The 22,031-nt window shown below is 37.6% G+C and overlaps 1 protein-coding gene and 1 pseudogene across 5 annotated transcripts; both read left to right on the plus strand.

The window, feature by feature from the left end:
• The first annotated feature begins 830 nt into the window (after positions 1–830).
• On the plus strand, positions 831–13,624 carry LOC127415159 (choline/ethanolaminephosphotransferase 1-like). 5 transcript variants are annotated; one of them, XM_051653771.1, is made up of 11 exons: positions 831–908; positions 1,018–1,084; positions 1,218–1,305; positions 2,755–3,174; positions 6,242–6,389; positions 6,555–6,696; positions 6,894–6,978; positions 7,258–7,389; positions 7,587–7,745; positions 8,096–8,221; positions 10,130–13,624. In XM_051653771.1, exons 4-11 carry the CDS (start codon positions 2,821–2,823, stop codon positions 10,265–10,267), a joined length of 1,284 nt encoding a protein of 427 aa, XP_051509731.1. In that variant the 5' UTR covers positions 831–908; positions 1,018–1,084; positions 1,218–1,305; positions 2,755–2,820; the 3' UTR covers positions 10,268–13,624. The 5 variants fall into 5 exon arrangements, with proteins under 5 accessions (XP_051509731.1, XP_051509730.1, XP_051509729.1 ...); XM_051653770.1 differs by having other exon boundaries at positions 835–1,084; positions 2,752–3,174; XM_051653769.1 differs by having other exon boundaries at positions 835–1,084.
• Positions 13,625–15,774: 2,150 nt separating this feature from the next.
• LOC127415361 (DNA damage-regulated autophagy modulator protein 2-like) lies at positions 15,775–21,957 on the plus strand (annotated as a pseudogene).
• The last annotated feature ends 74 nt before the right edge of the window (positions 21,958–22,031 follow it).

Here is a 22,031-nt window from a genome sequence, read left to right on the forward strand (position 1 = left end):
ATATCTCAGCTCTGTAGGTCCATACAATGCAAGTGAATGATGATCAGACCTTTGAGGCTCAAAACATCACATAAAGGCAACATAAAAGTAATCCATATGACTTACGTGGTTAAATCCATATTTTCAGAAGTGATATGATAGGTGTGGGTGAGAAACAGATCAAAATATAAGTCCTTTTTTTCCCCCAGTCACATGAGGTGCCTGTTTAGTTTCACTTTCACATCTGAAAGTGAAAATGGAGATTTAGAGTTAAAAAAAGGACTTAAATGTTGTTTCTCACCCACACTTATGTCACTTCTGAAGACATGGATTTAACCCATAGAGTTAACCCGTGGATTATTTTTATGTTTCCGTTATGTGATTTTTAGAGCTACAAAGGTCTGATCACCACTCACTTGCATTGTATGGACCTACACAGCTGAAATATTCTTCTAAAAATCTTCATTCGTGTTGAGCAGAAGATAGAAATTCATACACATCTGGGACGGCAGGAGGGTGAGTAAATGATGAGAATTTTCATTTTGGGGTGAACTATCCCTTTAAGGTCATACGGGTGTACTGGTAAATGAACAACATAAGTAGTGATAACACAAAGTTAGTGAAATCAATAGCTATTTCTGGTATTATGTTATTCATCCAGGATGTGCATTTCGAATAATTCATAAGAAACTTTTCCATGTGTTTGAACATAATCTCTTTTTGTTTATCATAATTTCATATTTAATTGTGTACAAATGTAAAACCATTTTATTGAATTTATATATATATATATATATATATATATAAAAATAAAATATGACTTTTATTTTGAAATTTGTACTTCCGGAAGGCGTTGTCGTCGCATTATTGAAGCGTGTTTCACGTCTCTGCATTTCATTCTCGCTGTTCGCGGTGATGTCGATTAACAAGTAATCCTTCAAAATACCGCTTCTTCTTCGTTAACGTGAACGTTTGTTCGGTTACCTTTGTCGCGACATTTTCTCCTCTGAATTATTTATAATTTATTTAACATTTCAGCTTTCGCCATCACACGGGCACCTCCAATGCTGCGTGGAGCAAAGACATCTGCACCGCGTAAACAAAGGTACTGTTGGTCAGACACGAACTATATCAAGCACATTGGCTCTAAAAATAGTGTTAATGACGGTTTTACACGCTGTGTTATTGTGATTAATAATCTATATCACATTTATGATGTCGCCTGACACGTTTGACAGATTGTTGTCAAGCTGACGTCATCATTCAGTAGGAGGATTTTTACATGGGCTGTTGCGGATCTCGTAAAATACAGTCTACAGTCTGCTGGTGAGTATTTGAAGAAACCGATCTAAGGCAGTTTTATGCCATAGTGCATGAGTTTGATTTTATTAGAAACCAATGCACAATCTTTCTTATCTTTTCTGCCCTCTTCCTTGAGTAGCAGGTGTATTTTGGGGTGTTGGGATTGGACAGATTGGACATTTGTGGATTTTAGTCCCTGCCTGTTAGATTTAAGGACCATGCATATGCTAGTGTAGTCCTAATTTTGATCAAAATAACTTTAAGCACATATATGCATTTAATATGTACAATATTTAGCTTCTGGGAAAACTGAACAAAAAATATTGATGACTCATCTTGCACTCAGGGTCATATCCAAATCTTTGTCTAATCAAATCTGTCTAGAATGAGAACGTCCCTTCCCCTAAAATCACCGTACCTTACTAGCAATAGCAAGTAGCAAATCATGGTACATGGCTGTGACTTAAACTAAAGCCTACTGGCAATAAATAAAAATAAAAAAAAGATGAAACCTTCGTTATGATTTTTTAAAAAGTAAATTGGGGCCATTTTACAGAAACGTCCTATCTTAAGGATTAAGTTCAGACCTGACAAGGTAAACAGAACATATATAGATCATAATTGAAATCACTGTGGTTACTAACTGATAAGAAAGGATTATAGAGCTAGGATGTTTCTGTAAAAGGTCACTGTTCTTGTAAAGCCATTTAATGGGGTCTTTAGAGTTATAAGTACATTCATCCTTGAGCAATATTTCTATTGCTTTGTATGGAAATAATTTACTAAATAGAAGTTAACAGAGCACCTATTATGGTTTTTCAAATATTACCTTTCATGTAGTGTGTTATATAGCTGTTTGTGAATGTAAAAAAAAGTCTGCAAAGTTTCAAAAATCAAAGTGCACGACAAATGGAGTTATTGACTCCCTAAAGAAAGAACCGATTCTGAACACCTGAAAAGAGTCGGTAGTAATTCCAGACTTACTTCCTGTACTAACCTATGTAATTTGGTAACAAAAAATCCGCCTCTGGTCTTAACTGGCTGCTCGCGAACATCTTTGACCCACCCTCAAACACTACACTAAGCGGTAGACCAATCACAACAGACTGGGACATCTGACCAATCAGAGCAGATTAGGCTCTCTGAAAGGAGTTTAGAATGAATCCTTTAGAACGGATCATTGAACGAGTTGTTTTTGACACTGGGAAAAAAAGGTAATGCTGCAATTTAAATTATGAGCAAATTAAAATGTTTTTTGACCTTGGATGCATGTAAATCTATTGTATGAGACTTTTAAAACAAAATTAGGCACGTTTAAAAACCATAATAGGTGCTTTTTAGGAACTATACACCACCCCACAAAACATGTTGTTAATAATAGAATGCTGTTCCTGTTGTTGAAGATGTTAGACTTGTTTAATAGTAATATAAATTGATGATAATTTATGGGTGGTAATCTCTTTGTTCCAGTAGATATAATCCAATAAATTTATAGTGGATTCAGACACTTGCCACACCCACACAAATTCCCATAGAGCCATGAGCTCACACAAGAGACCTGTTCGGCCTAGGACGGATTCTGATGCCAGTTCCTCCTCCTCGACCCGCGACTCGACCGGACCATGTCAGGAGGATGGCGCCAGTCTCCTGACCAAACTGATGGAGTTGCCTGTGACCCACATGTCCCGACAGCAGCTGAAAAGGTTGGAGGAGCATCGGTACAGAAGTGCTGGATGCTCCCTCCTGGAGCCCTTCATGCAAGCATACTGGTGCTGGCTGGTCAGTAAAGTGCCTCTATGGATGGCCCCAAACCTCATCACCATAGTGGGACTCGCTACCAATATTATCACGACTCTGATACTGGTGTATTACTGCCCAACTGCCACCGAACAGGTATTCTATAGTTTCAGTGATTTAGATTAATGGACCATTACTTTTTTAAAACTGATCAACAATTAATCAATAGCTGAGTTTGGAATGGCAAACTACCCATACTAGGGCTGAATGATATGGCAAAAAAATAAAAATAAATAAATAAATATTTTTTATATGTATATTATTTATTTTTTCCAAACTTAAGGACATTTAATGATTCATGTTGATATCTTTATTTATTTATTTATTTATTTTTTACTTTTAAATGTACTAAACTAAAAAGTACGTTCAACATGTTGCAAATAACATGTTCTTTATTAGAATGCAAGGCAACTTGGTTTGAGAAATCAAAGTTCTATTCATTATAGAAACCATTCTATAATGAAAAGAAGTGCACCACACAGGAAATTGTCGAAATATTTTTTTATTTAAAATGACCAGATGTTCAGAAATAATAGTATACAATAAGAAAAAAATACTTCTTAGCCAATGTAGGTGTTCGTTTTTATCAAAATTATGTCTATCTAGAAAGTTATCCTGAAATGAAGTTTATCTAGAAATTACTCATTACTAGTAGGCCCATATCAAACCATTTATATGTATAATCATAAACCCCTGCAGATAGAGTCCAGACATCTGAACATTTTCAGTCTAGAAAAGTTTTTTTTTCCAGTTTAGAATGAAAAAATAAATAAAAATACTTGCGTTACAAACGTTTAAAATGGACATGGAAAAAGGAATAAAACAAAACATTGTGAAACCTGCTGAATTTTTTTTAGTTATTTATTTTTTATTTCACCCAATTTGGAATGCCTGATTCCCAATGTGCTTTTAAGTCCTCGTGGTCGCGTAGTGATTCGCCTCAATCCGGGTGGCGGAGGATGAATCCCAGTTGCCTCCGCGTCTGAGACCATCAACCCGCGCATCTTATCACGTAGCTTGTTGAGCGCGTTGCCACGGAGACATGGCGCAATGTGGAGGCTTCACGCCATCCACCGCGGCATCCGCGCTCAACTCACCACGCGCCCCACCGAGAACGAACCACATTATTGTGACCATGAGGAGGTTACCCCATGTGACTCTACCCTCCCTAGCAACCGGGCCAATTTGGTTGCTTAGGAGACCTGGCTGGAGTCACTCAGCACGCCCTGGGATTCGAACTAGCGAACTCCAGGGGTGGTGGCCAGCGTCTTTTACCACTGAGCTACCCAGGCCCCGAAACCTGCTGAATTTGACCTCTGAGAAATTGGTATGGTATCCACAATCCATTAAGGCTGCACGATTGATTGAATTAAAATTGAACTCACAATATGGGCTCACGCAATTATTAAACCGTGATTATTAAATCACGCAAAAGGCTGCGTTTTAAACTCTGTCTGCATTCACCACTTCAGTCAGAACTGTGTAAGCGATCAGCGCCCTCTAGCGAGTATGTGCGGTACACGCTCAGCAGCGCTGCAATATGACATGATTAATGATTATCAATATAATTCAGCTCGCAAAGTTTGTCAAAATGATCGCCTCCCAAATGTTGGCTATAGATGCAATACACTTTAAACGTCACAAAACAGTAATAACTGATCTATCTAAACCATAATGCTAAAAGGAGGAGAGGTGGATGTTTGATTCTCCCATTTATAGACTATCCATTTGAAGTGCCCGTAACTGTCACGTAATTAACGCTTCATTATGGGTATTTAAAGAAAGAAACCCCTTTTGTCCATCAACATGCGCACAACGCCAAGGTCAGTTATTGTCTGATTAAACCTGCGTGTACAAGCATGATGGGCAAAGTCAACAGACAGTCAGACTGTACAGTTGCACTTGAAATATTACCGCCTTTTAAATTAGTCTCCATGTCATTTACCTATGTGATGTTCTTTTGGAGCACGCACACACATGCAGCTGATCAGAATAGGGGCGGCATCAAGCCAAGGGCTTTAAAAAAAAAAAAATGAATTCCTTACTCAGCCTTTGGTTGATTCACAACCTATTTAACTATAGCTTTTGCTTATATTTTTTAAATGATTGTGAAAAAATTGTGTTAAAACACAAACAGTACCGCCGCTCCCTATATGGCGTAGGGCACCAACTCCCTAGGGGGGCACCAGAAAGTCCACCGGCTGCCCTTCCTTGCATGTTATACGTTATTCAATGACCCGATTGCAGTCGTGGAACACAGACGATTGCCTCGCAGCTCGCACCATGCCTCACTAATAGTGACCATAAGGATGGTCTTTGCTGTTTATTTCCATACCAGTTTTTAATCTATAAATTATGAATGTTAAGCAGTTATTACATTGGTCACCGTAGGGGCATAGTCTAGCAGTTTTAGTCTAATTTTTAGCAGTTATTGCAGTAGTCACTATTAGGAAGTAGTTTTTGCTGTTGATTTTAATCCTTTTCAGTCCAGTTGTGAATTTTTAGCAGCTAATGCAGTGGTCACCTTAAAGGATTATTCCAGGTTCAATACAAGTTAAGCTCAATCAACAGTATTTGTAGCATAATAATGATTAACACAAAAAATGATTCTGTTATAAAAGCATTTACATGAATTCTTCTGTTAAAACTCATGTATTATTTGAGCTGTAAAGTTGTTTAAATATTCATTTTTACAGTCATTTTAGGGTTAATGCTGGTGTTAACCTGCCTCATGTAGTCTAGCAGGCCATCTTTCTCCAGAAGGTGATAACTACTGTTTAAAGAGTGCAATCAGATACTATGTGTTGTAGACACAGCTTATTCTGTCAGCTGTAACAGCCTCATTTATCAGCTATGACAGTCTATGATAGCCACCTCTCTGGCAAAACCAGTGGCATCTGTATCTACAATTAGGCCTAAAGAGATAATACTTAATACATTTATACCTTTGTGGCATTAAATATGAAGTTGTATGTCAGTCTGTGAAAGTCAGCGAAAAAGATGCAAGTGGATAGAAAATTAGACCTTAAAATACAAAAACAAAACTCTTTGGTTTTAAAGATGTAATTACTGTGATTGTTGGTATTAAATAAACCTGAGCTACTAACTGCATTTATAGAGTTTTAAAACTTGCTATCAATTATCTGATTAATGTCATTTTCAGGCACCAACGTGGGCATACTTAGCCTGTGCTCTGGGTCTGTTCATCTACCAATCATTGGATGCCATAGATGGGAAGCAGGCAAGACGGACCAATAGCAGCACACCTCTGGGCGAGCTCTTTGACCACGGTTGTGACTCTCTCTCTACAGGTCTGCTCATGTTTGTTTATGCAAGAACAGGTTACTACTATAGTATTACAATCTGGCTATGTTCAGGATGGGGGGGGTGAATAATTTCGATTGCAACTGTATATGCCTTTTTGACTGAAGACTGAAGTCTTTATTATTGTTCTGTTTTCTCTTTGTCTGATGCAGTGTTTGTGGTCCTTGGCACATGTATAGCAGTTCAGCTGGGTACCCACCCTGACTGGATGTTCTTCTGTTGTTTTGTGGGCATCTTCATGTTTTATTGTGCCCACTGGCAAACATATGTTTCTGGAACGCTGCGCTTTGGCATGTGAGTGACAACTGTCCTTTATGACTAAGGGATCTTGATTTTAAAGTTGGGTTTACCATCTAATTTTCATATGGAGATTTAGATATCAAAAAATATACTCTTATATATTATTGTTATTATTAATAGTATTATTGCGAGATGAATAAGTTACAAATTTGTCCCCTCTTGTAATTTCTCTTTGGTATTTGTTTGTGCAGAATTGATGTGACTGAGGTGCAGATCTACATTATAAGCTTGTACTTACTGGCTGCATTTGGGGGAACAGCTTTTTGGCAATCTGTGGTAATTAAAACAGATCTTAATTCTTTAACATGTTTTGATCACATGATTAGACCATATGCATGTGGTCAAATGTGCTGATTCTGTATATCATGGTCATATAATCATGGTTAGAAAATCTGATTCTCTAGCATGCTGCATGTGTTCAATAAAGTGACAGAATTTCCATGACCATCTTGGCAGTATTCTTTACATTTTAAACATTTACAATGAAAAGGACCTGTATTTAATGTCATGATATTTTGAAATGGGATGTAAAGGAGTTGCTTTTAATCTTTCCAGATCCCTGTGATAAATATCCAGATAAAAATAATACCCGCCCTTTGCACTCTTATGGGTGCCATATTTTCCTGCACAAACTACTTCAGGGTTATATTCACAGGTGGAATGGGTAAAAACGGATCCACCATTGCAGTAAGTAAAGCATGAAATTAAACAGAAAATACACACTTTATTTTTAATTTTCATTCTAAGCTTACATTCAACAGTTCAAATGTTTATTTGTAATGGCATATTAAAAAATGATATTAACGTAATGCATAACTAACTTAAAAGAATGATGTATTTATGTGAATTCTGTATCAAAGGCACAACTGTTTTTATTTCTTCAGGGAACAAGTGTGTTATCTCCGTCCTTCCATATAGGAGTGCTTATTACACTTGCTCTAATGATCTATAAGAAGTCCTCGGTGCAGCTCTTCGAGAAACATCCCTGTCTGTACATCTTAGCATTTGGGTTCGTCTCAGCCAAACTCACCAACAGACTGGTGGTAAGTTCAAGGATGAAGCCAGAACATTAACTAATTTCATCTATTGTAATCATGTTTTTGCTCAAACGTTTATACAGTATATGAATAAAAAGTGATGACTGATAAATGACTCTTGATCAATATGAATACCATTGCCATGTTATTGATTTTACTTTACTTGAACTTAGCTGGTAGGAAATGTAAGGGTTTTGACAAAGGCTGCGAAATGCTATTTGTAAGATTTTCTGCACTATGGAGTGTAAATACTGTCTTGTTCTCTGTAGTTCATAGCATTAAAACAATATTTCAGCCTCAAACAGCATTAGTAACCGTTAATCTAAATGTCACCACATGTCTGTTTTGTTTGCCAGGTTGCTCATATGACAAAAAGTGAAATGCATCGTAATGATTTGGCCTTCCTTGGACCAGCGCTGCTGTTCCTGAATCAGTACTTCAACAGTTTCATTAATGAATACTGTCTTCTCTGGGTCGCTCTGGTATGTATAACAACTGTCTGTTAAATGTGATGTTTGAATGGGACAAATGGAAATCAGGATGTTACTTGCTGTTTCAAAATAAAATACTTTAATTTACTTCATAGACTAGGAGAGTAACGTTCCCGTAAAAAACATCTGTTTATAAAAAAAAAATATATATATGTGCATATAGAAATTTTAAAGGAACAGTAGCAAGAACGGCCTGTGTAATTCTAAGGGTCAGAGACATGGTGGAAAATAATTATGAAACACAAATTAGTTTTTAGTGTACGAAACGTTGACCAACATTATTTGTGGACTTCGGGGCCACAAAAGGCATCTAAAATGCATCTCCTGTGACCACTTGTGTTTGGATTTCGAGGGGGGGGTATGTGATTTCATGACGACATCAGTCCTATGTCAGTGTGTTACTGCATTAAAATAAACTGCAAAAAAAGTCATAAAAGACAAAGAAAGTGTGAAACAAACGGCGTACTGCTTCTCCCAGATGCAACTGAAATTTGATTTAAGCACAAACGCAGCATCTCGAGCTGGATTCTCCATTATTTCGGTGGATTTCCAGTATTAACCTGAGCTTCAGATGTAAAGCCGCACATAACCGGCAAAATTTTAACTCTTGTTTTAGCGCAGCGGTTGATTGACAGGTGAGGGGTAGTTCCTCGCTTCTGTCTGGGGGCGCATTCAGGATGGATTGCGTTTCACACCTCAAATGCAATGTGTTCACATGCGTTTTTGACTACCTCTGTATGTGGTTGCAGTGATCCGCATACAAAACGTTTTGTACCCTGTTTTCACCTGTATTTAGCGCTAACCACTTTTGATTGGATCACCAAAAACGCATCTTAAAGGGATAGTTCACCCAAAAATGAAAATTCGCTCATCATTTACTCACCCTCAGTCCATCCCATATGTGTATGACTTTCTTTTTTTCTGCTGAACACAAACGAAGATTGTAATAACATACAATGCAAGTGAATGGTGACCAGACATTTCAAGCTCCAAAAATCATATAAAGGCAGCATAAAAGTAATCCATATTACATTATATATATATATATATATATATATATATATATATATATATATATATATATATATATATACACACACAATATTACGTAAGTGGTTAAATCCATGTCTTCACAATCTGAAAGTGAAAGTGGAGATTTATAGTAAAGAAGTATTTAAATATTGATCTTTTTCTCACCCAAAGCTATTGCATTGCTTCAGAAGATATACATATAAACCACTGGAGTCATATGGATTACTTTTATGCTGCCTTCATGTGATATTTTTTTGTAGCTTGAAAGGTCTGGTCATCATTCACTTGCATTGTATGAACCTACAGAGCTGAGATGTTCTTCTAAAAAAATTTGTTTGTGTTCCTCAGAAGAAAGAAAGTCAAACACATCTGGGATGGCATGAGGGTGAGTAAATGATGAGAGAATTTTCATTTTTGGGTGAACTATCCCTTTAAAACCAGGTGGAAACAGGACAAAATAAAAAAAAAGCTGGAGCAATTGGCTGCATTTATAGTTTTGATCTTGAAGCCATCCGAAATGCATTTGCCATGCTATGAATGTGTAGTTCGTCAAAAGATGAAAATTCTGTCATTTACTCATCTTTATTATGTTCCAAACCCTTATGACTAATGATTATCATACGTGGAACACAAAAGGAGATGTTAGGCAGAATGTTAGCCTCAGTCACCATTGTATGAAAAAAGATGCAATGAAAGTAAGTGGTGACTGAGACATTCTGCCTAACATTTCCTTCTGTGTTCCAAGAAAGAACGAATTTCAAACAGGTTTGAAACAACATGAGGGGGAGTGAATGATGACAAAATTTTCATTTTTGGGTGAACTGTCCCTTTTTCTGTTTTTCTTTACTCTTTTTGGATTGTTTGTAGGTGCTGTCAGGATTTGACCTGGTGCGGTACTGTGTGAGTGTATGTAACCAGATTGCCACACACTTAAACATCTGTGTCTTCAGTATCCAGCCTCCATCTCCTTCCACACTTCAGCCAGACAGCAGAAATCACCACTAACAGCTCGTCACCTGTTCCTTCAACCCCTCCTCCAGTAGGTCACGTACTTGAGTGAATGTGAAACGCAACTAACAGAGACACAGCCCAGATGGCTGCAGTAATGAACTTTGCTATTATGTGGGTTTTCATAGTGAAGAGAGAATTATTTGAAGGACGAAAGGGAATTATTAAAAAGAACATACCCACGTGTGTTACTCCATTCGGTTCTCAGTGTTACGTTTGGAAAGTTTGTTTGCAAAAGAATATCTGCCACAGAAAAGAATGTGCAAAGATATGCTATATTTCACAGTTGTAATGTATTTTTTTTATTTAGATTGACCAGTTTTGGCATTTGACATATGCACACATCCATCTGAAAGTGTTAAGACATCATTACGGAACGCTATAGGTGTTAAGAATTTTGCAGCTTAAATGATAATCTGTGAGACTCTTAAAGGGATACTTCACCTTAAAAATAAAAATTCTGTCATAATTTACTCACCCTCGTGTTGTTCCAAACCCAAATTGCTTTATTTTGTCCATGGAACATGCAGGGAGAGGTTAAGCAGAATGTTAACCTCAGTCACCATTAACTTTCACTGTATGGAAAGAAGAGCCATGCCGACATTCTTCAGTATTTATCTTGTATTCAACGGAAGTAAGTTAGTTATACAGGTATGGAACGATATGAGAGTGGGAGATGATTCTCACAAAACCTGTCAAGAAAATGTCCTGGTCCTATTTTACTTTAAAATCAAAACCAACAAGAAATTATATTTTTCATGAACAAAAAACATTAAGGACCATTAACATTTTTACATTATTGTTGACTGTATGTGCATTTTAAGCAGTTCTTATTACCGAAACACGAAAAGGATGGTCAGTATGATATTGTCATTACCGCAATGTGAAAAAATTATATACAGTATTATTTAAGTTGTAAAGTCATAATACATACATCATAGTAGTACGCCCTTAGTATTGCCTTTTATTTTTGCTGATTTTAATTTTTAAAATCATTGTACAACAGCATCTTTTTTACAGTAATGAGAATCGTCATTGAAAACAATTGGAATAGTAGAATTAAACGTCTGGACGTATTACGGTAATGAGAACTGGGGAGTAAAATAATGTCACAATGCAAAAAAATGTATGGTCTTAAATGCAGGCTTAATTTTCTTTATGCAAAATATAATTTTTTGTTTAGGGGTTAAATATGACCAGAACATTTTCTTGACAGATTTTGTGAAGATGTCCCTTATTTTTTAGTGGTGGGGGGGGGGGTCGAACTGAACTATCCCTTTAACTTGGCCAGTACAAGTGACTGTTGCCCATACAAAACAGTGGTGTTGTCTTTTGACAAAATGCAGCCAGTGAGGTAAGAGCTAAAATCACAGGATTTTTTTTTTTTTTTTTTTTTTTTTTTGACAAGAAAAACAGCCAGAGGAGTTTCCATTACAGAAGTGCAAGAAAACAATTTTACATTTTCAAATTTTGATTATATAAAACCTATTCATAAGGCTCTCATCTATTCAGTCAGTAAAAATCTACACAGTATAAATGTATAATTTTTCTTTCTATGCATATGCTTTTCTTCATCTACTGGTGTTTTGGAGATTATTATTATTTTAGGAATGCCCATGAATCTAAATGAAAAAAACTATATTAGTAACAGGATTTTGATTGTGCCATAATTTTCCATATGATCACTGGGGCCAAGATAGGAGATAAAAGTCTAGAATGGTTATATGCGAGTTAGATTACACCGTACATAATATGAACCCTTTATTATGGATAACATGAACGTAAAAAATCTATTTGTGGTCTAAATACCTTACATAACTGTGCGACTTTTGTGCCTTTTATTTTTCAGTGTCGGTTTAATCCTCTATGCACAGTAAAAGTTGGGCTCAGCAATTTTGTTCATTTTTCACTCCAGTCTAAGTTGTCTCACGTAATTTGTATTTTGTTTCTAAGTGAATTCTGTTCATAGTACCATTCATATTCCTGCATGTTATGTTAATGTCATTGAGTTCAAAAAGCGTAATCAGTCATATCAGTCAGCCACAACATTAAAACCACCTACCTAATATTGTGTAGGTCCCCCTCGTGCTGCTAAAATAGCACCAACTCGCATCTCAGAATAGCATTCTGAGATGCTATCCTTCTCACCATAATTGTACAGAGCGGTTATCTGAGTTACCATAGACTTTCAGTTCGAAACAGTCTGGCCATTCTCCGTTGACCTCTCTCATCAACAAGGCGTTTTCATCTGCAGAACTGCCGCTCACTGGATGTTTTTGGCACCATTCTGAGTAAATTCTAGAGACTGTTGTGCGTGAAAATCCCAGGAGATCAGAAATACTCAAACCAGCCCATCTGGCACCAACAACCATCCATGCAGTTATCTAATCAGCCAGTCGTGTGGCAGCAGTGCATAAAATCAGCAGATACGGGTCAGGAGCTTCAGTTAATATTCACATCAACCATCAGAATGGGGAAAGATTTTTATCTCAATGATTTGAACCATGGCATGATTGTTGGTGCCAGGTGGGCTAGTATGAGTATTTCTGTAACTGCTGATCTACTGGGATTTTCACGCACAACAGTCTCTAGAATTTACTCAGAATGGTGCCAAAAACTAGAAACATCCAGTGAGCGGCAGTTCTGTGGACGGAAATGCCTTGTTGTTGAGAGAGATCAACAGAGAATGGCCAGACTGGTTCGAACCAACGAAGTCTGTGGTAACTCAGATAACCGCTCTGTACAGAAGAATATCATCTTAGAATGCTATTCTGAAATGCAGGTTGGCACTGTTTTGGCGGCACGAGGGGGACCTAAACAATGTTAGGCAGGTGGTTTTAATGTTGTGGCTGATCGGTGTATGATTACATTGATCTGTTACATTAGTTTTCTTCATTCATGCTCTTTTTTTGTATAGCAAACTAAAGGACATTAATTCTACAGGTCCACATTGTGAGCTTCCATGGATAAAATATAAAAAGAATGGCCAGAGTCATGTATATTTCTCAAAATTTTCATTGTTTTGCATCTACCTCTGAGCACTTATATAATGAGACTTTTATTGGAAATGTTTTTAATCCTGTTGTGAATTTGCTAATGTTATTTAAGTGGGTTTTTCATGTATTTATGTTACTCCTCTCTTTTAAAACGCCATCCGTTCACAGGGGCCGATCTAAGGTCAACCAATGCTGCAATACACATCTAAATAAAGAAACTGATGTCTGCCACTGCAACTAATTTACATGTATCATTTGTATCTTTGCCAGAATTTTGTTGTTCTGTTGATTTACAGCAAATACCTTTGTAATAGACTAATGGACATAAAATAAAGATTATTATATTTATGTTAACAGATTTATTGATGACGGTCTCAGTTTGTCTTAATGTCATTTTCTTTACTGTGAAAAAAGTAACGTGGTGCTACCATGGTTTTGGGCATGTACCATAGTAGCACTATGTTAATGCCATGGTAAAAGAATATGGTAATCATTCAGTACCATGGGCTCTAAGTAGTAACTGATACCATCACTGTCAGGTAACTAATGGATTAATCTCGTGAAGAAATGTCCGGTTATTTTTTGACCCCAAAATCACAATGAAAAATATTTTGCATACTGAAAATAAATCCTGTTTTAGGACCATTAAAGCAATGTTCTGGGTTCACTTCAATACAAGTTAAGCTCTATCAACAGCATTTGTGGTATAATGTTTATTACAACAACAACAAAAAAAATGTAACTTAATTTTCCAAAAAAAAAAAAAAAAAAAATTAGCTGTTACAGTAAGGCATGTACAATGGAATTTAAATGGGAGAGTTCATAAACGTAAAAATACATGCGGATTCAACATATATAAACATACATGATAACATTATTTTAGTTTGAGAAAATTCCTTGCAACCATATCTGTATACAGTTAGAGTGGCAAGAAACCTTAATGTGAACCCTTTGAAAATGGCTGGTTTTCTGCATATATTGGACATAAAATGTGATCTCATTTTCATCAAAGTCACAAGTATTGACAAACACAATGTACTTAAGCTAATAGCATACAAACAATTATAATCTTTCATGTCTTTATTGATCAAATCCCATTAAACATTCACAGCGCTTTGGAAAAAGTGGAATATAATATCTGGTCAATCCTCCTTTAGCGGCAATAACATCAACCAAGCGTTTCTGGTAGCTGTGGATTAGACCTGCACAACGTTTTTGGACCATTCTTCCTTACAGAACTGATTCAGCTCAGCCATATTCTGAGGATGTCTGGTGTGAACGGCTCTTTTTGAAGTATTTCCACAACATCTCTATTGGGTTAAGGTCTGGGCTCTGCCTGGGCCACTCCAAAAAGTGGATTTTCTTTTTTTGAAGCCAGTCTGTAGTGGATTTACACTGATATGCTACAACATTAAAACCACCTGCCTAACATTGTTTAGGTCCCCCTCGTGCCGCCAAAACAGCGCCAACCTGCATCTCAGAATAGCATTCTGAGATTATATTCTTCTCACCACAATTGTACAGAGCGGTTATCTGAGTTACCATAGACTTTGTCAGTTCAAACCAGTCTGGCCATTCTCTGTTGACCTCTCTCATCAACAAGGCATTTCCATCCACAGAACTGCCACTCACTGGATGTTTTTTGCTTTTGGCACCATTCTGAGTAAATTCTGTTGTGTGTGAAAATCCCAGGAGATCAGCAGTTACAGAAATACTCAAACCAGCCCTTCTGGCACCAACAATCATCCATGCGATTATCTAATCAGCCAATCATGTGGCAGCAGTGCAGTACATAAAATCATGCAGATACGGGTCAGGAGCTTAAGTTAATGTTCACATCAACCACCAGAATGGGGAAAAAATGTGATCTCAGTGTTTTGGAGCATGGCATGATTGTTGGTGCCAGATGGGCTGAGCCTCAGTTGACCTTACATTCCCTTATTTCTGTGTTTGCATGTGAAAATAAGACAGTTCTGAGTCTTGTGGTTTGGATTATTGTTATGTTTCCTCCACCCAATGTGTTGACCTTTGTGTATATATGTGTGACCCTATATATTCAGTGCTGATCTTTAGGCAAAACCTGTGGAATTGACCTGTGGAGTGAGTGTTGCACCTCCTCCTTTTTAAAGTATGGCATGATCAAATTAGCCAAAATATTTAATAAAGCAGCATGTGTGATGTGTGATATATATGTGATGTGTGATGTGTGATATATATGTGATGTGTGATATATATGTTATGTGTGATATATGTGTGATGTGTGATATATATGTGATGTGTGGTGTTGTATAATTTATACGAGTGAACTGCTGTTTGCTGGGTGGATTTGCCTTTTTAAGGTCCATGTTTGATGTGTAGGTGATATTTAGGTGTTAATTCCTCTGTACGTTTCTCTGGACCGGCTCTATGTGGTGGTTTCAGCGAGGGCTGTGGCTCTTCCTGTGGCTCTGGTTATGTGGTCTTCAGCCACATCCCTCCTCTCGTATGCCACAGCGGTGGTGTTGGGCCATGCCGACCTGCTCATTCCATACATTAGGTGAGTTCTGCCTTTATTACAGAATTCCTGAAAAATAGTTACTTCTTTTGCATTGCAATATTTTTTCAGATTCTATTTTTTTACTGGATATAAATTCCACAAGGAATCGTGCATTGTTTAACCCTTATGTTCTGTCAAGATTTAGTTATTTCATTATATTATTTGGGGTTCCAGAAACTCCAAAGCTGAATGTTTTAAAGTAAAAATAATTTTTATTTTTTAAATTAACTTTTAAATTTAAATTTGTATATATATGTATGTATATACAGTGTATATATGTGTGTGTGTGTGTGTGTATACAGTATATATATATATATAGTGGGGGGGAGGGAGGAGGTCAGGCCAGTTGGTTCCCCGGCCTGAATCAGGTGTTGGGGGATGTGACGAGGAGGAGGGTGTGGCCGGGCCATGAGGGTGCACACCTGGTGCTGAGTTGCCCCAATCAGCAGGAGAGAGAGCGATAAGGAGGTGCGGGGGATGCCAGAGAGAGAGAGACACAAGCGGCAGTGTGTGTGTGTGTGTGTGTGTGTGTCAGCGTGAAGCTGTGTGTGAATGAAAAGTGCAACAATAAATGTCTATGTGTATTGTTCAACCCGGTCCTAGCTTCCTCCTTCCCACACAACAACAAACCTTGTTACAATATATAAGCCCAGATATTATTGACACTTGGAGGCATAGTTCAGCCTCAGTCACCACATAGTCAAAAATAAAGAAAAAAATTTCAGTCTAACATCTTTTGTGTTCCTTGGCAGAAAGAAAGGCATGCTAGATTGATACAATATTTCAATGAACCCTTACAAAGCACACACATTTTGGGTAAAATATTAAACCAAGTTGAGCCTGAACTCATTTTTTTCTCCAACTAACACTTATAATGGTTACTTTTCTCCATCTGGATCACTCATTCATCCGGAGACCGAAACCAGAAACAATCCAGCAGAAATCAGAATCATAATGAAAATGTTGTGGTATCACCTATCAGTCAATGAGACCTTTGATGATTAGGGAATACCAATATGGCCGTTTGAACACTTCACCTACTGCTATCGGTTTGCTGTTTAGTCAGTAATCCAGTTCTATCTTATAGATCAATGGATCTAATATATATTTTATATAATCACTGCTTAACTGTATAATTAACTGTTGTCCCAGGCAACTCTTGTATATACATAGCTGTGCTAGTTTTATCTTAAATCAATATTTTTTGTCAATTTATTTATTTGGTAAGTTAGCATGTAATAAGCAAGATAATATACAGCTAGCTGGTCATTATGTCACAATAAACCTGAACAAGGTGATCAGCACCCTGAAGCAAAAGGATATTTTGCAGTAAAGGGTGCATTTTGATAACTCGACTATGTCATTTATACAGTAAATATGGTGCATTATTTAAGTGTATATGTACTTGCAGATTTGGGCACTATATACGTGCGATATAAACAAGTTCAGTCTTTGATTTCAGCCTCTTAGTCGGGCTTACAGCTGCTTAACTACACAGGTCTCCTCTTGGGCATCTTCAGCACTGTGGGGATGTGTGTTGTTGCCAACTTCCAGGTAACACCCAAAGTTTAATCTTCTACTTTTGACTTGATGTTGATGATACAGTTATAATGACCTGTGAATTTAATACCTGAATTCTAAAACTGTCAATAGAACATTTTTCTTTCCTTTCAGAAACAGATATGATATCCATGCATCTTTTGGGGGCGGGGCTGACCTTTGGCCCAGGGACGTTTTATATCCTGGTTCAGACTGGCATGTCATACCGCATGCAGCCGTGTTTCCATGGCAGGGATATTCTGTGGGCATGTATGGCTGTGGCAGTGTGGTTACTCATTAGCAAAATGACATGTATCCATTCTTCGATATAATAATATGGAGTGTGGTGTAGTGGTTAAAGATCCTTGCCATTGTCACCTTTGGTTTGAAGTTTGAGACACTATTCTCTGAGAAGCTGCTTTAGAACAATATTTATTGTGAAAAGCACTTTGCAAATAAATGAAATTGACATGGTATGTTACTCATGCTGCTACTTTACCTGAATCAAAGTATTCATATCATCTGTGTTAATGTATGATGACCTGCCTGGTGTAAATGGGCGACCAGAGAAAGTAAGGCAGACTTGATAAACTTGATCTTAAAGGGATAGTCGACCCCAAAATTATTTCATTATTTACTCACCCTCATGCCATTCTAGATGTGTATGACTTTCTTTCTTCTGCAGAACATAAATTAAGATTTTTAGAAGAATATATCCACAAAATGCAAGTGAATGGTGTCTGAAATTTTGAAGCTCCAAAAAGCACATGAAGGCAGCATAAAAGTAATCCATAAATCTTCAATGTTTTAATCCATGTTTTCTGAAGAAATCCAATCGATTTTGGGTAAAACCAGATTAAAATATAAGTCTTTTTTCACTATAAATCTTGACATCAACAGTCTCCATGGCAATTATAATCTCAAGCTCGATTACACTTACTAGCACCATCTAGTGGTCTGCGCACGCGTCAAGCAATAGGAAGTGTAATCGAGTTTGAAATCATGATCATTATTACAGACTGCAATGGCAAGATGTACAGTGAAAAAGGAGTTTTAAAAAAACTGAAAAAGGATGTTTTGTTCTATTTGCGCCCAAAACCATTTAGATCGCTTCAGAAGACATTGATTAAACCACTGGAGTCATACTGATTACTTTTATGTTATCTTTGTGTGCTTTTTGGAGCTACAACATTTTGGTCACCATTTACTTGCATTGTATTGACCTACAGAGCTGAGACATTCTTCTAAAAATCTTCATTTGTGTTCTGCAGAAAAAAGAAAGTCATACACATCTGGGATGGCATGAGGGTGAGTAAATGATGAGAATTTTTGTTTTTGTGTGAACTATCCCTTTAACTTCCTCACAGCATCTTTAAATATATCAAATGTCTGTAGCTGTTGGCCTAAAACTGTAGCTCTGTAGCATTGCTAATGGATAAGTGTCTAAGATATTTTGTGTTTTAGGGTTTCATAGCACACCAAGTCAGAGCTGCGGCTGAGTGGTCTCTGGCATTCTACTTCATTGGTTTCTTCCTCATTTACACACGATTTCCAGGTAGGCTCTTTTGCTATGATGGTTCATGGTACACTATGTCAGATGTCACATTTCAATAACACTTCAGCAAAGGGGGTATCTTTCTGTACAAGTTCTCATGAATCATTCAAGTAATTATTTCATAATGATTTCCATTTACAATTGTATGTATTTTTGTCTTGCTTATAATGGATTTACAATATGTGCATTTCTCTTTTTACAGTTGATCTAATTTGCATACAGTTTATCACCTGTTTGATTGCATGTCATCTTTATTTTGACCAGAAAATTAATCTGCGTGTTCAGCCTATACTTCAGAGTAATCATCTTTATGATCTTCCTCACTATGAAGGAGAGAGCATGTCCAACAAGGCGAACGCTCACCCTTACTGGCTAGCACTATCTGAGAAACTCTGCCACATTGTGTCTGATATGCAACACTGCAGTGGACATTCAGCTTCAAGAGACATATTTTCCCTCACAAATCTGAGTATTCCAGAAAAGAAACTATATAGACTCCAAAAAAAAAAAAAAAAAGTTAGACAAATGCAGTTTTCTTTCCTGTATTTACATATTTTCTAAACAGGTAGTTAGGGTGGGACATATCGACGGGCTCATCCTTTTTTAAAGGTGCACTCAGTAATTTATTTTCCCATTAAAAAAGTTTATCTCCTAAAGATATGAATTGTAATTTTGCAATATACACTATATTGCCAAAAGTATTCGTTCATCTGCCTTTAGACGCGTATGAATTTAAGTGACATCCCATTCTTAATCCATAGGGTTTAATATGACGTCGGCCCACCCTTTGCAGCTATAACAGCTTCAACTCTTCTGGGAAGGCTTTCCATAAGGTTTAGGAGTGTGTTTATGGGAATTTTTGACCATTCTTCCAGAAGCGCATTTGTGAGGTCAGACACTGATGTTGGACGAGAAGGCCTGGCTCGCAGTCTTCGCTCTAATTCATCCCAAAGGTGCTCTGTTGGGTTGAGGTCAGGACTCTGTGCAGGCCAGTCAAGTTCTTCCACACCAAACTCGCTCATCCATGTCTTTATGGACCTTGCTTTGTGCACTGGTGCGCAGTCATGTTGGAACAGGAAGGGGCCATCCCCAAACTGTTCCCACAAAGTTGGGAGCATGGAATTGTCCAAAATCTCTCGGTATGCTGAAGCATTCAGAGTTCCTTTCACTGGAACTAAGGGGCCAAGCCCAGCTCCTGAAAAACAACCCCACACCATAATCCCCCTCCACCAAACTTCACAGTTGGCACAATGCAGTCAGACAAGTACCATTCTCCTGGCAACCGCCAAACCCAGACTCGTCCATCAGATTGCCAGATGGAGAAGCGTGATTCGTCACTCCAGAGAACGCGTCTCCACTGCTCTAGAGTCCAGTGGCGGCGTGCTTTACACCACTGCATCCGACGCTTTGCATTGCACTTGGTGATGTATGGCTTGGATGCAGCTGCTCGGCCATGGAAACCCATTCCATGAAGCTCTCTACGCACTGTTCTTGAGCTAATCTGAAGGCCACATGAACTTTGGAGGTCTGTAGCGATTGACTCTGCAGAAAGTTGGCGACCTCTGCGCACTATGCGCCTCAGCATCCGCTGACCCCGCCCTATCATTTTACGTGGCCTACCACTTCGTGGCTGAGTTGCTGTCATTCCCAATCGCTTCCACTTTGTTATAATACCACTGACAGTTGACTGTGGAATATTTAGTAGCGAGGAAATTTCACGACTGGACTTGTTGCACAGGTGGCATCCTATCACAGTACCACGCTGGAATTCACTGACTCATTCTTTCACAAATGTTTGTAGAAGCAGTCTGCATGCCTAGGTGCTTCATTTTATACACCTGTGGCCATGGAAGTGATTGGAACACCTGAATTCAATTATTTGGATGGGTGAGTGAATACTTTTGGCAATATAGTGTATGTAGGATATATTCCAGTCATATCAGTAACCTTATAAAAGCTGTTTTATTCTACATGGAGAGGGTCCGCACATTGGGGCTGCCATGTTAGAATCACATGACCAGCTGAATACTACTCGCTTATTCTCAGTAACCGTCCTGTTATTTGACACTTTCACTCATTGATTAAAGTAATCATGGCTGACTGTGAATACTACATTTCTACAATGGTATCTGAAACTGAAAACTACTGATTTTAAATGATGCTGCATCCAAGCCGCTAGGCGTCAGTGTATGTCCAAGATGACACGAAGACAAAAGTTACTGAGTGCACCTTTAAAGGTGGAGTAAGTCATTTTAATCCAAAACACTTTTTGTCAAATTCTGCAAATATCTCTTCACGGTCCGCTAGCTGTCCGTTCTGTGTGTGCTGAAAAAAATCCTGTGTTTGTACACAGCCCTGGCTCTGTAAATGGGAAAACAAACAAAGTGGATCGGACCGATCCACACAACACTATTGCGTGTGCATGAATCTGGGGCGGAGCTTCTGAAGGAGCACTGAAGGGAGGGGTGTGTTTGTTTGGCTGTTGAGTTCAAATATCAACAGTCTTTCTCAGAAATCATTTACTCCACCTTTAAATAGCCGATAGCCTTTAGTTTGCACCACCGCCGTGAACCAGTATTTGCTAGTTGTCGAAGTCTGGTGGTATTAGGGGGCGGGAATATTCTCATTCTAGAGAGAATTTTATTGGACAAGAATGTAAATGCCCCTGAGTGCAAGATAAGGCATTAAAATTTGTCCCATTTTCCTGTAAAATAAAGACTGTATATTTTAAATGTATGGAAGCCCATGTCTGCCACATAAAATAATAATAATAAAAAAAAATCGTGCATTGGTAAATCAAAATTATGAGATACAAAGTCATTATTTTGAGAAGTCATAATTATGATATACTAAGTAAAAATGATCTATTTATGAGATAAATTTTAAGTTAAAATTATGAGATGCTAAGTCATAATAAGATACTAAGTCATACTTATGAGTTTAAAAAGTCAGAATTATGACATGATAATTATTTAGTATCTCATAATTAAGACTTCTTATCTCATAATGTTGACTTACCAAAGCACAGTTTTATTTCTATGTGGTGGAAATGGCCTTCCATATTGAATGTGTCAACTAAAGGTTAATTTTGTGAACTTTTTTAAGAGTACAATAGTATAAAGATGGCCTCAAAGC

The sequence above is a fragment of the Myxocyprinus asiaticus genome, chromosome 24, assembly GCF_019703515.2.
Source record: "Myxocyprinus asiaticus isolate MX2 ecotype Aquarium Trade chromosome 24, UBuf_Myxa_2, whole genome shotgun sequence".
Classification (NCBI taxonomy): Eukaryota; Metazoa; Chordata; class Actinopteri; order Cypriniformes; family Catostomidae; genus Myxocyprinus; species Myxocyprinus asiaticus.

Bases quoted from the DNA above. Each gene is read 5' to 3' on its own strand.
- LOC127415159 (XM_051653771.1), top strand. From the start codon at position 2,821: ATGAGCTCACACAAGAGACCTGTTCGGCCTAGGACGGATTCTGATGCC. The intron at 3,175-6,241 runs GTATTCTATAGT...TGTCATTTTCAG, and splicing joins GCCCAACTGCCACCGAACAG to GCACCAACGTGGGCATACTT. The intron at 7,390-7,586 runs GTAAGTAAAGCA...TTATTTCTTCAG, and splicing joins AAAACGGATCCACCATTGCA to GGAACAAGTGTGTTATCTCC.